This window comes from Habropoda laboriosa, unplaced genomic scaffold (assembly GCF_001263275.1).
Source record: "Habropoda laboriosa isolate 0110345459 unplaced genomic scaffold, ASM126327v1 scaffold107, whole genome shotgun sequence".
In the NCBI taxonomy this organism is placed as follows: domain Eukaryota; kingdom Metazoa; phylum Arthropoda; class Insecta; order Hymenoptera; family Apidae; genus Habropoda; species Habropoda laboriosa.
The window spans coordinates 2,630,790-2,643,876 of NW_017100249.1; the positions used below are offsets into that span (position 1 = coordinate 2,630,790).

The window sequence follows — 13,087 nt, forward strand, 5'->3', positions numbered from 1 at the left end:
TGAAAGCACAAACTCCTCCAGGTGGAAACTCGGAAAAAAGTGCGGTCTGTTTGTACCTTTTCCGGGGAAATCGGCTTAGTTGCAACAACACGCTAAGATGTTTAGCTGCGCTGTGCCGAAGTCAAGGCATGGAATTTAAGACGAAATCGATACCCTCGAGGAGCGAAGATTCGACGATCGAACTTTGTGTTCGGAGGTTGTACGAATCGACGAAAAGCGAAGAGAGAAGAAGGGAGTCAGTTGGCCGAGTCGCGGAAAAGGATACTTGAAATTTAATTCGAATTGGTTCGGTCGGAGCTCGTTTCTGGAAGAATACCGCGTCGATTGCGAGCGTGTTCTTTCAGAGCGCGGCAAGAACAAGCAGAAGTAGACTGGTAACAGGCCGAGCAGGTGGGATGAGTTGGGGAACAAGTATCGGATACGAAAATCCGCAAGAAAAGTTTTGAAAGCCGTTTAAACGCCGGAGAAAGAGAGAGAGAGAGAGAGAGAAATCACCAGGAGAGCCAGGAGAGAAGAACACATCTGTCGGATAGAAGAGAATCCCTCCTCGTAGTCTGAACAGAGTAAGACGTGTTGGATTTTTACGCGTCTGCAGCTGGATTGAAGAAAGAGACGCGAAGATAGAGAGGAGACACGTTCTACTTGGGTATCTTACACGATCGAGCGAAGCTTGTGCCAGCTCATGAATGAAAAATTCTCCTCGGGTACGATTTCTCCACGTCTATTGACCTGCTACCACCGCCGGGGAAGAGACGATCTTCTTGCAACTACGACGGTTCTATCGTTCTCGTACACGCGTGAAAACAAACGTGTGTACACGGAAGCCGCGCGATCTGCATAGTGGTGCGTGAAACGAAATGCGCGCGGCTTGCCAAGATCGCTGGCTTCACGCACGGTAACTTCGCTAGGTGATTACAAGCTCGAGCCAACTGGATACGGTGCCAGGATCGGAGATGTCTCGTGGGAGGGCGGAGACCTTCGAACTCGTGGAGAATCGAAGGAACGGGCCGAAGGAATCGTCGGGACATAAGTAGGGAATTACGCGTGCCGGCTGAATTACGGGGGAACGATCGATCTCCGTGGTACGTCTGTGCAAAAGGCACGACTTCCGCGAGCGAGAAGTCGCCCGGGGTGAATTTATCTCGGGGTACATCCTTGAGAAATAAAGGCTAACTTGGATCTTTTTTTTCTTGTCTTTTTTTTTTTTTGGTGAGCGATCGAGCAGGTATTTGGGGCTTTCGAGTGTGGCTCCTTTATCGGTCTCTCGTTGTTGGCGATTGTTGGAGGAGGTCCTTCGATTGATTTACTCTCAGATGAGTGTTGAATCGAGTTGAACGAGGTTTGAAGACAGAGTGTATTGATTTAGTAGGTATTTAATTTTTTCATTCGATTTTCTTCTTTTTTTCGGGTAGTAAGTAGGCGATCCTTGGACATGATAGTACGAATCTTAAGACCCACTTGATATTCTATTCGCGAACTCGTGTTCTAATTAAGATCGGCCAAATTGACTTATGTTCGCTTTGAATTAGGAAGACAGGAAGTTGGATTGGATTACAAGCTTCGACTTAATTTAGTCAGTGTTTAATCTTCTCCTTGATTCGTGAAATTAGAATATGAATAAAATTCTCGGTTGAATTTTTTGAAGAATTGAAAAATATCTCATCGGGATACATGAATTTTTTAGATTTTCTATTTTTGCCTAGTACTCCGGGAGTATTTTCCACTGTTGTAGAACTCTATCTATCTTTGTCTTCTAATTAAGATTGACCGGTGTCTGGATTTTATTCCTGTAGAAAATTAATTAGCTCTCGTTGATTAATTGAAAAAGACCAATCTATTAATAACGTACTCCGTTTCGTTTGACGAATATTTTGCGGATGACGTGTTTTCCGTGATATAAGATACGGGGCGAAGATATGAAGACTAGGTAACTGATGATTGGAAGAATTTAATCAACCTTTTGACTGATTTTAATATTCGATCGAATATATCCGGATGCCTGGGGATATTCAGTAAACGATAGAAATATCGCTGTGCCAGATCCAGAAACGTGATCCCTTAATTGTTCTAGTCGGTGTGTGCGTCGATGTTTCAAACAATGATCTCTTAAAATTAATGGCGGGAGCGTTTCGCGGAGCGTTTCCCTGTTGCGATACGGTTTCGTTGGAGGAAACTCGATATCGGCGATTCAAGCGTCGATATCGTGGAATCGGTACAACTGGTCGTGCTATTGTCACAGTGCTCTCAGTATATTCCATCGAGACGCGTTCAAGCGATGATATTGACACGACTCACTCATGTCACCCCATAATTGCGCAAAATGTGCCACCGTTTCGCCCAATAATTATTCCCGCCCGAACAGTTAATAGAAACTTCTCGCCTTTTCTATACGCGACAACCACGAATTTCTCCCCCCTGATTGTTCCAGTTCTTTCGATCGTAGAAACACGCGTGTACACTTTGCCGCCGTTCTTTTATTTCCACCAAATTCTCGTAGAATCGACGTGAAACGTCATGGTCGAACGAATAATGCGCACACGACTTTTGCTACGTGGCTGTGTGTATGTTTAATATCCACCGAGTCGGTAGAATTTTATTTCGCGACACAATTAGACGACAGAGCTTTTGTGAAATTTGCGAAGTGAATGGGTGAATAACAAGTTTTCCTGTTTCTGAAAATATGCTGTCTTTTCATGAATCGAGGTGGAAAAGACAATTACTTTTCAATCACAGGTTTGCCTTTTCGTGAAAAAATGTAGACCCCTAATTAATCAAGGTGAAAAGACAATTACCTGTTAATCATAAGTTTTGCTCTTTCGTGAACAAATGGAGAATTGTAATTAATCAAAACGAAGATGATAATTTTTTAGGGGTGGAATAATCCTCTGATGTAAAAGGATAAACGAAAATTACGACGAATCTTCCAAAATTCTGCAAAGTGTTACCAGTAATAAAATCCATACACCGAAACGAGGCTTTAAATGTGAAATATTTGAGTTGGGTCAAGCTTTGACGAACCTATTTACGACTCTGTTTGCTCAGAACAACCACGTGCATTAGTCTACTTTGAATTCATTGAAACAAGCTTGTCACGCTCGTCAGTTAATCAATTGTCGCTGCCACCGGTTAATTAGAACAACGAAACAGATGCAGCTGTTAGAACGTTTAATCTGTAGACGTGTAAGGGTTCAACTGGTCGTCCGTTGACGGCGACAAAAAACTCGTGACATAGAATCACACTCGGCACCCCAATGGAAAGGGTAACGGTGACACGCAACGAATGAAAAAAAAAACGAAAAAAAAAAGACGAAAAAAAAAATGTTTCAGTTGTTGTCCTTTGTCCCGGTGGAAAATAAAAGGAAACAATTGCACCTCTTTCCCCCGCCCCCTCCCTGATGTGCATATTCACTGTGCGGCGCAGTGTCGCGCGTCTTTCATCCGTGAAACACCTTTGACATTTTTATTCCGAACATTACGGATTTTTATGAAATCGTAATTTCAAGGGTTTATTCGATTCAGTCGCGTATGCACGCTCGAATAAAAGTTTCTCCGTAAAACACGCTGGAAGAATAAATTCCCGACTCGATGGATGGTATAAGAAAGTGGCGGGAATAAAAACAGAACAGGAATATCTGTTTTCCCCCCGCTGTTGTTATTTTGGATCGTTTAAAACTCGTACTTTTTCCTTCGTCGAAATTCAACTGTTTCGATATCACGTGTGGCAAGTTCATTTTGCACCAATTTTCTTCGCTGTACGTAGAGGGAAGGTTTTTCAGTAGTACAGCCTGAAAATGGGCCGACATACTTGAAAAATGAACATGGGATTATCTCGGTGTGATTATGGCCGATTTTGATGAAACTTTGGTGTTTGGTAGTTCTCGAAGAAATATTTGACACGTATTTTTTTTTATATTGGCGATCCTCCACAGTGAAGGGGTGAAAATCGGCCTCGAAGTTGGAGCTAACAAAACGTATTTAGTCTAATATCTCGAGTGCTATTAAAGACACAGAAATAGTGCAAATGGGAAAATTCTATATTTTCCTGCGACAAATTTAAAAAATAATAAAATAGTAAATAATTTTAATCAAACAAATGTATTCTTGATTATTACAAAAATTCGTCTAATCTTCCACTTACACTTCTCTAAACGTTCCCCAGAATACTTGCAATTTTTAATTGTCCTAATGCAAGAATAACCTCTTCGATCTCTTCCCTATTCTTGTCACAGCACACAAGAAACTTCGCGCAGCTCCACGAATGAAAATCCACAGTGTCGAGTCCAGGTTCGCCAAAAAATAAAGCTTCCTGCGGAAAGAAAAATGTTCGGTACTCCACATTCCCGACTTATTACTAAATTAGTAGCAGAAGTTCGGAGATATCCTGTATACTACGGTTAGACGAGGAAATTTCGCGAGTTCGAGTCGTTGGAGCAAACTCAACGAATCGTGGCTCATCGAAATTCAGCGGATACGTATCGCGGAAATTTTAACGACGATAACGACGAGCGTCGTCTTACTCACGAATTCTGCTGGTATAGTAGGAGGGTGAATACGTGGAATTGGAAACGCAGTCGCCGTTTCTGATTACGATCGCGAATCGAGAATATACCGTCGTCGTCGTCGTCGTCGTCGTGGCTTGTACGATCGGACCTCGTGCTGCTCTTTTTAAATTTCGTTTCCAGTCCTTCTTTTTTCCTCTTTCTCCTTCATTCCTGCCTCTCCCTCCGCTCTCTAGCTTTTCATGTTTCTTTGCTGCTGCAGTTTCTCTCGTTTGGTTATTTCATTGAACGTGCTGCCTGCTCGATTTATACACCGTCGTCGTCGGTCAGGTGTGCCGATTACATGCTGGCCGTTGTCACGCCAAATGCAGCGTGCACGCGAGGCGAAACAAGATTGCGAATCGTGTTCGACGTAGGCGCGACATCGTTCCACGAACTCGTATACAGTTAGCTTCTAACGTTTTCGATGAAACAATTATCAATCGACGACAGAGTGTGTTGCTGTTCAATTAAAAATTCTCGACTCGCTATTTCGTTCGCTCTACTCTTTTTGCCATTTGTCTCCTTTTTTTCTTCGTTGGAACTTGCACCGAGCAATTTGTTAAACGGACCTAGGTGGAACGCTACGAATCGAACGGGATACATTTTATACGATGAAATATTTAGGAGATGAAATGGAGCTTGAAATTTCTATTTTAATTAATTGTCCATCGAGACTCTTCCCCGCGATGTATTAATTTAATATGCATGAGTTTCCGAATTTCACGAGATTGAAAAGAGAACGATGTATAGCTACCGTTCTACCTTACGAAAGTGGATGGAACAATTACAAAAATACCAAAGCAATTTCGGCTGGCTTTTATTCACCGGTGGTTTCGTGTTAGTGATACGTATCTATGGAGATATTGAAACGTTGCTGCCTTGCCGGCCGGCCGAGCGCGGTCTGACTAGTTACGGGGTAATACTACTGGCGCGAGACGGGAACACGCTAAGCACGCGGTTTTCGTTGGATTTGTAAATTTGATTTGTAAAGGACTCTGTAAATTTGTACCTAACCCTAGAAAGCTCGAGGGAGAGTGAAAAAGTGTCCACAATGTTTGAAACTTTAATCCGTGTCGCGTGTGTCGGAAAATAATCGTGTTTAATTATTATTGTAAACGAACGAATTAAAAGTCGCGTTTATTTTTTCGAATTCAGATTAAATTAAAGCGTGGTAAAAATTGAAATTGAACTCTTGAACAGCTTGAGCTTCTCGCGATTAAAACTTTTAAAATTTAAATAATTGATTTTTTCTTTGAATTTTCATTTCTGTAATCGAAGATCGAGAAATTGAGATAGTTGATAAAACATTTTGTTCCTTTATTCAACGAAAAACTCTATTGTGCGAGTTAGAAATGAAGAAGATTACGCACAAAGGGAAGATCGAAGTTTCACCAATTCTACACTTCTACTACTTTCTCATAATGAAGTATTTCCACGCGACTTCGAACTTTCCTTCAGCCTCCTGAAACACACATATTTGCAACGCGAACCTATCACAATAATTACTAAAAAAAAACCAAACCAAAAATTCGTCGACACTTTCACATCGGGATAAATTCCAACCCGTACCCAAACGTTCTCCATCCACTCTCGTCAAATTCCTCTCAATTAATAATGGAACAGCCGGTGTGATAACGAAAAACCTGTTGACGTATAATACCAACTGGAGGTGTCGTAATACGTAGGAAGAAGCATTCGTCGCGCTTATTCGTTCGTCGATGGAGACACTATTCCCGCGGATGTAGCGAATGGGAGGACGGTGTGCAGGAGGGTGAACCTATAAAAGATGAAGAAACTAAGTCGACCCAGGGTATGAGCGTGTCTCAAAGAGAGGACGTTCTCGATGACACGTTTCCTGGGCGAGGGTGAAAGAGCCCCGGAGTCTCTTCCGTTGGAGGCGGCACGCGGAAATGGATCCTGATCAAAATGCATCAGTCCGCTTTTTCTGGTATCAGTACGATCGAAAGAAAGAGCGAGAACACGCTAGTCGAACGGCGAAGATAGACGAGAACGACGATTCTAGTGGATGGAAGGGGCCAGGTTCTTCGGATCGCGGTAGAATCGCCATGCTACGAGTCTAGGATAAGGTGAGAGGGTTGGCTGAAATCGAAAGGAAAAGGGGTGAGAGAGAGAGGTTGAAAATGGGATGGCGAAGATCGGGAGTTGCGGATTTCGAAGTGTACCGTGCGACAATGGGGTCCGAGGTGAAAACTGGCAATTCCTCAGCTCGGCGAGCGACCGAAGAAAATGGAGAAACTATTTTCAGCGTTGGAACTTCCGCCATTGTTGCACGCTGGCTGCACAATGCGGCCCGTTGGTCGCTTCATCGTTGTTGAACGATGCGCGCATCCCGCGTTCGCAACCGACTGAAATCAGTAAAATAATTCTATACGTTAACGGACAGGAAGGATTTTTATTTCTTCTTCTTCTTCTTCTTCCTTTTTTTCTCTTCATCTGGTTCTCCCTTTTTGCTGTGTTCCGACGTTCCATTGTCGCGGATGAAATATGACGGTGTCTTGAAAAATTTTGGAAAATTGTTCACCATCGAACGATATATCTTTCGCGGGGTTTGCCTGACTCGCGGACAGCTGAATCGGGAACAGGATAATAAAATCATCGATACGTATTCGAGCTGGTGAAAGAGACCGTGTTTGCATATAAATAGTCTTCCTCTCCATCCCATGGTGTGCTGTCTTCGATGTTTTTTTTTCCTATTTTTTCTTTTTTTTCGTTCCGGGAGTTATAACTGTTCATTGTTCGACTGTTCGATAGAGAGTTCGTGGTGAGTGTAGAAGGGAAAATAAGTGTAAAAAAAAGTAGATAAGGTTTCAGAATAATAGAAAAATTCTTGGTTTCATCGTCGGATGGTTTAAATTATCCGGCCGTGTTTCGTGTGATATCTCCGGCAGGGAATCTACCGTGACATAATTCCATCGATGAAAAATCTATCCGACTGCGTATCGTTCCGTATAAATCTGCCGTGACAGCGCCGCCTTACTGTCCAACACAGGGACAAATTGTCACGACTTAATTGCGCCACGCTCGTATATTGCAGCCGGACACGAAAAACGTACAGGCGTGTGTCTCCGGTGTAATGCCTCGGTACAAGAACGGCGATTTCAATCGAAGCAAACCAGACTGCACACTATATATCTTAAATCTCGCCAGATATGTTTTCTACGGTTGCGAAACAATTGAGGCATTAGGGTGCTCGCCTGGTGAAAAATTGCCGGGGTCGGGTATAGCTCGCGGGAAATTGGGTTAAGGGTGAAAGGGGTAATTTGGGAAATTAATGTGCATTACCGACGAGAACTTCATCTTGTTTCCTTAAATCGTGCAATCGGAACATTCTTTGGAGTGACTCGAGTTTCCTTCGTTCCTTGAAATCCTTAATTATTCCACAAATTTTTGCATTAACACACTTGAGATATTTATTGGAGCCATAATTATTCCACAAATTTTTATATTAACCCTTTGCACTCGGGGGTGATTTTGCTGTAGAAAAGGTTGCAAATCGGATCTTTGAAATTTGTTCAAACTAACGTAGAAATGAAGTATTCTCTATTTCACCGCGGTGAAGAAATTTATGGAGGCCCATAGATCTGTTCTCTGTCTTCGTTAATTATCTCGATTGCAAAGGGTTAATAATCTAAGAATATTCATTCAGTTATACAATATCCAAATGTGCAAATAATCGAGATACCCAATTTTGCGTATTTCGCAAAATTTTGCGAATTGATAATTTCCACGTTACAATTGCCCAATATCGGCGAAATTTCGCGGAGAGCAGTCAGTTTCCTCGACAAATGTTTTCTCCCCAAACGACGAATTTCCCTTGGATAAATACGTCTCGTCATATTTAGCGGGGTGTCGATCACCGGATATTCTCTCGATCGTGTCAAAATCGCATAAGAGACGTGCACACGTATAACGTGTTGGAGGTGACGCAGCGCGCGCCCTCCGAGCAAGATAGATTCGTTTCAGCGTGCACGGTGTCAAACTATAGCGAACGTGTACGCGCGTCACGGCATTTGGCAATTATCTTGCCTCGTACAGGTTATACCACGTACATACATTATGCCCCGGGGTTACTCGCGCGAACTCTCGTGCGAGCGATAATCTAGAAGCGGGTATAAGCGACAAACAGGGACGCAGATGTACTTCCTCCGTCTGACGATAGCGGCCACGCAATCCCTGTGTAACGCTCAGTGTTCTTTTCCAGTTTCTTTCGGTATTTCCGCCTTGATTACACTTCACACAACACTTGATCCATTCAAATTACTCAAAACGCGAATTTTATTCCACTCGGTTCTCTAAATCTTTCTCTCTTCTTAACCCTAATCCCCGCTATTACTATCCCCAAAGAAGAGAAGATTGATCTGTCAGAGGCGTGACAATAGCGAGAACTAAAACCGGGAAATTAATATTTATACCTCTTTGATGGGTTTTTGATGAAGTGAGGCGATAGTATTCTCGGTAGAATCGCAAAGTAGGTAAACATCGAATCTACATGGAACAGTCTTGCACAGTCTTTACAAGACATTTATCGAGAGAGAGAAAGAGACGGAGAGATTACGACGATAGAAATCGAAGGTTTTCTCCGGCTGTCCCTTAATGCTCTCAACGTAGGAACTCGTTCGATGTCATTAACAAGCCCAGCGAGAGTCGTTTTCTCGTCAAAGGAGAGTCGGAGCCCAGCTCAGTCGTACCCGGTAGGTGGGGTGCACTTGGACGTGTGGTTTCCACACAGGAATCCGAGAATCCCTCTAATTAGCACCTTGGACGCCGGCAAAGAAAATATTTCTCCGGTGCAAAGTGGGAGAAAAACGCGCGTTGTAAAAGGGAACAGCCCCCGCCGCGAGGTGGAGGGAAAGGTTAGAATGTATTAGTATCCACTTTAGAGCCGGGGCAAAGGACATTTCGTGGTTTCCTACCAGTAACGCGTACGGCCCTGAAGATTATGAATCCACGTATTCGCGTAATATTTCGTGGAAATACCCGTGGTCTTAACGCGCGCGAGGCTCGTTCCACATTACGATCATTAACGGTACGATAGTATCTGACCGGTTATACTTGTTACAAGCTTTCTCGCTTTCCCATTATCGCGTGGCATCATTTGCCTCGGCTTGGCCCGCGCGCGCGATTTGATCGCTTCGAATTCCGAGATGCATTAATTATTCCTTCGCTGTGAATAATTTAAAAGGACGATCTCGTTAAAATCCTACTCTGTCACGTTTCACCGCCTATAGTCGCGTTCGAAAAAAAAACCCAGGAGGAATTTACACGTTCGAGGAGAAAGTTGATCGGAGAGAGAGAGAGGAAGAGGGTAAAAATTACTCTCTGGTCGGAGGGAAAAAGTTGGTGGAAATTGTAAACGTTACGAGCGAGCTGTTCCGGTGTTCTTTTAAGCTCTGCTCCGCTCCTCGTCCCTCCCCCGCTTACCGAATCATTCGAAATAGCACGGAAGCTGTGTTACGCTCCGACGTTTTGCCTTAAAAACCACCGGCAACTATAGGCTGAGTAAGATCAACTCTCGAAGTGGTAGGAGGTCGTCCCGTTGAAATTTCCTTTCCCTCCCCACTCTTCGTCCGTCATTATTGTTCTTGCGTTGGAAAGTTGCGAGTTTTAATAACGTCCAGCCGTGTGATTTGATAAAAGGAACAGGTCACCGTGTTTCTGTTTCAAAGGGAATGTTTCGAGGTTAGGTTGCTTCGCTCGACTATATTTCGTTCAATTCTTGGTTTCTTTCTTTGTAATTTGAGTATCAGTGGTATAGTTGATCTTATTAGACATCTTGAGTAGCGAAATTAAGGAAATTGGATGAAAATGTCTCACCTTGACGAATTAAAACATCGGCGTCAGACTATAGGCTGCACTTAGACGTCTGCACAGCGTACGCGCAGAGTACTGTGATTGCTTTGTGACGTCTTAGGCTTAATGTATTGAGAACTTCGTTATATCGAATTTTCTTCTTTTTCAACCCGTTTGTGACTGAATTACAATTTTTTAAAAATTTGTTATCGATCTGTAACTAAATTCAGATCAATTTTTGATCGAGTACTCATTCCACTGGTCGCGAAAGTGTTGAGGAAAGTATCCTTTTATCCCATCTCCCGTATCCTCAATTTAACGCGAGTGGCAACGGTTTTTAATCATCCTCGATACTGCGAAGCAACGCAACAAGCCGTACAAGATAGCACTGTTCACCGAGCGTGTTTCGAAGAAGGAGGTAAAGAAGCAAGAGTAATCGTTTAACCCCGGATTACAAGTTACGTGTCCACCAATTAAACATTTATTCGGCGGAGGGGCGGCGGATGTTTCGCCGGTGGTCTTATTTCATCCGCGCGAATGCACCGCGTTTCCCGACGCTATTTACATGCAAATAAAACCTTAATTCGAATAAATATTTATTAAAACGGCTGCCCTTGTTTGATGGACACACGGTGCACGGTGAAGGGAACTTTGACGCTAAACACGGGAACAATTTCGCTCCGTTATGTACAAAATTAATCAGACACAGAGAGAGAAAAGCGTGACGAATTTTTTTAAATCTTCTCCAGCCAGAAAGAGAGAGAGTATGCCCCATTAACGTGCGGAATCTCAGCACGACCGGATAACCTCTGCTAGCAAGCGCGATTTAATTAAGATACGAACAATCCGGGTCGAAAGAGGCGGCCCAGGATCGATGGAAATATCGGAAAATATGAGGATTATGCCGAGGCCGACTACGTCACCGTCTATAATTCCACGCCATTAGCTGTAGCCAGCCGTTACTGGCACCGCATAATAATAACTGACATTCTTAAGATCGCGATGCAAATACCGTTGGCCATAATTAAGCCTGGCCACGTCCCTCTAGCTTGCCAGATAGTACGACGTGGCGGAAAAGAAAACGTGTTCTCGCGCCTCCTCCGATGTTCCTTGGTCAGTGCGAAGGGGAATTGCGCCGGGTGAAGAGGAACATACTTTTCAACCTTTAATCATTACGAACGTGTTGTTGGATGCTGAAACGCCTGGTGAAAAAAGAAGAAAGAAAAGGGAGGAAAAATGGAAAGAATAAATAGAAGAGAAGAAAAAGAGGAACCGTAGGAGGGAAGGCAGGGAGAGGAAAATATAGGAGGGAGAAAGGAAGGATAAATTCAACGTGGATGAAACTGCCGGGCGTGAATGCGTAATACCGTGTTTTATAAACCCTTTAATTGCCACATTCGGACACGTACATCCGGCGTAACAGCGTATGCTTTATTCGCGCAGACGTATCCGCTGTCACGTTTCCGGAGGCGTGTAAAATTGCGATGATTAAAATGTACTTGCACGTAGTGCACCGGCCTGCACACGCCATTTTCCTCTTTCTATTTTTTTTTCTTCTCCTTTTTCGCGTTCCGCATCCGTCTTTTTCTTCTTTCTCTCGCTTCCCCCCCCCCCTTTCGCTCTTTCTATATGCAAACCTGTCTTTGTCCCTCTATCTTGTTCTTTTTCATTAATCTGGAAGGAACGTTGCACGCGCCGGAAATAACGAACACCATGGACTTTTCAGAATTTGTTTAATGAAATTCCCGTAAAGTAAATTTCGCTCGTGCTCATTGTTCGTCCACGTTGTTCGGTCTTCTTGATTAAAAATTGGCGTGCTTTAGAGCTTGGCCTGGGAATAAATACAGGTGTCAATAGAGGTATCGCTGTTTGATCGAGGGTGGAACGATTGAGGAAATTTTTGATAGTTTGTTCGCGGTAGGTTGAAATTTTTGTCGGTGAAGATTTAGTGGAGAAGAAATTTTGAAGAATTTGCGACGTGAACTCGTGACTAATTTTACACAGGATCACAAAGGGTGTTACAAGTCTAAAATAAATTTGAAATAAATTCTCGAAGCATTCTTTAAATTTCTAAATTTGTCCCCACATCAAGAAGGCTTCAAAGTATAACCAGTCTTAACAATTAATGAATAATAATAGTGGATGAAGAAATGCTTAAATTCTGAGGCCAATAATGCAAAGTTTAAAATAACTCTGAAATTTACAAATTTTTCCCCGTATCGTCAAACTCGTCCCATCACAGTGTCCTCGAAATCGTCCCAATTCCCCACGTACGATCTCACACTCGAAAGACGCACCCTGTCGCGACAATTTACAACGTCATACATGCAATTAATCCCGTTTGTTGTTACAGTCGGCGGGGTGTACGTGTGTATGTTGTACGCCGTCCTGTTCCTTAAGCTATGGGCGTATGTGCAAGTGAACATGTGGTGTCGCAGGAGCAATCAGAGAAAGGCAACGAAGCAGGGCAGAATACGACGGCAGTCTCTGTCGTGCAACAATCTGCAACGTAAGTAGACCAAATATGCCTCGTAACAGCGGCAAAACATCCCTCGTTTCCAATTTTCCCCTTTTCAGTTTCTTCTTCACCGCCAACCAACCAACCGACCAGCCTCGATCTCGTTTTTCGTATCGGTTTATCGCGGGCATAATAACGCGGCATCCACTCGTTTATTTCTATCGGCGGTGTCAATTTATCGCGGCGAATACACGGCGAACGTTATTCCAGAATGCGC

The 13,087-nt window shown here is 43.3% G+C and overlaps 1 protein-coding gene across 2 annotated transcripts in view; it reads left to right on the forward strand.

Moving 5' to 3' along the window:
* LOC108572175 (diacylglycerol O-acyltransferase 1) overlaps positions 1–13,087 on the forward strand; it is a 116,861-nt gene that overhangs the window by 64,946 nt on the left and 38,828 nt on the right. For both annotated transcript variants that reach the window (XM_017934373.1, XM_017934372.1), the window contains exon 6: positions 12,706–12,861. In XM_017934373.1, coding sequence (XP_017789862.1) covers positions 12,706–12,861 — 156 coding nt within the window. The remainder of the gene's footprint in view (positions 1–12,705; positions 12,862–13,087) is intronic.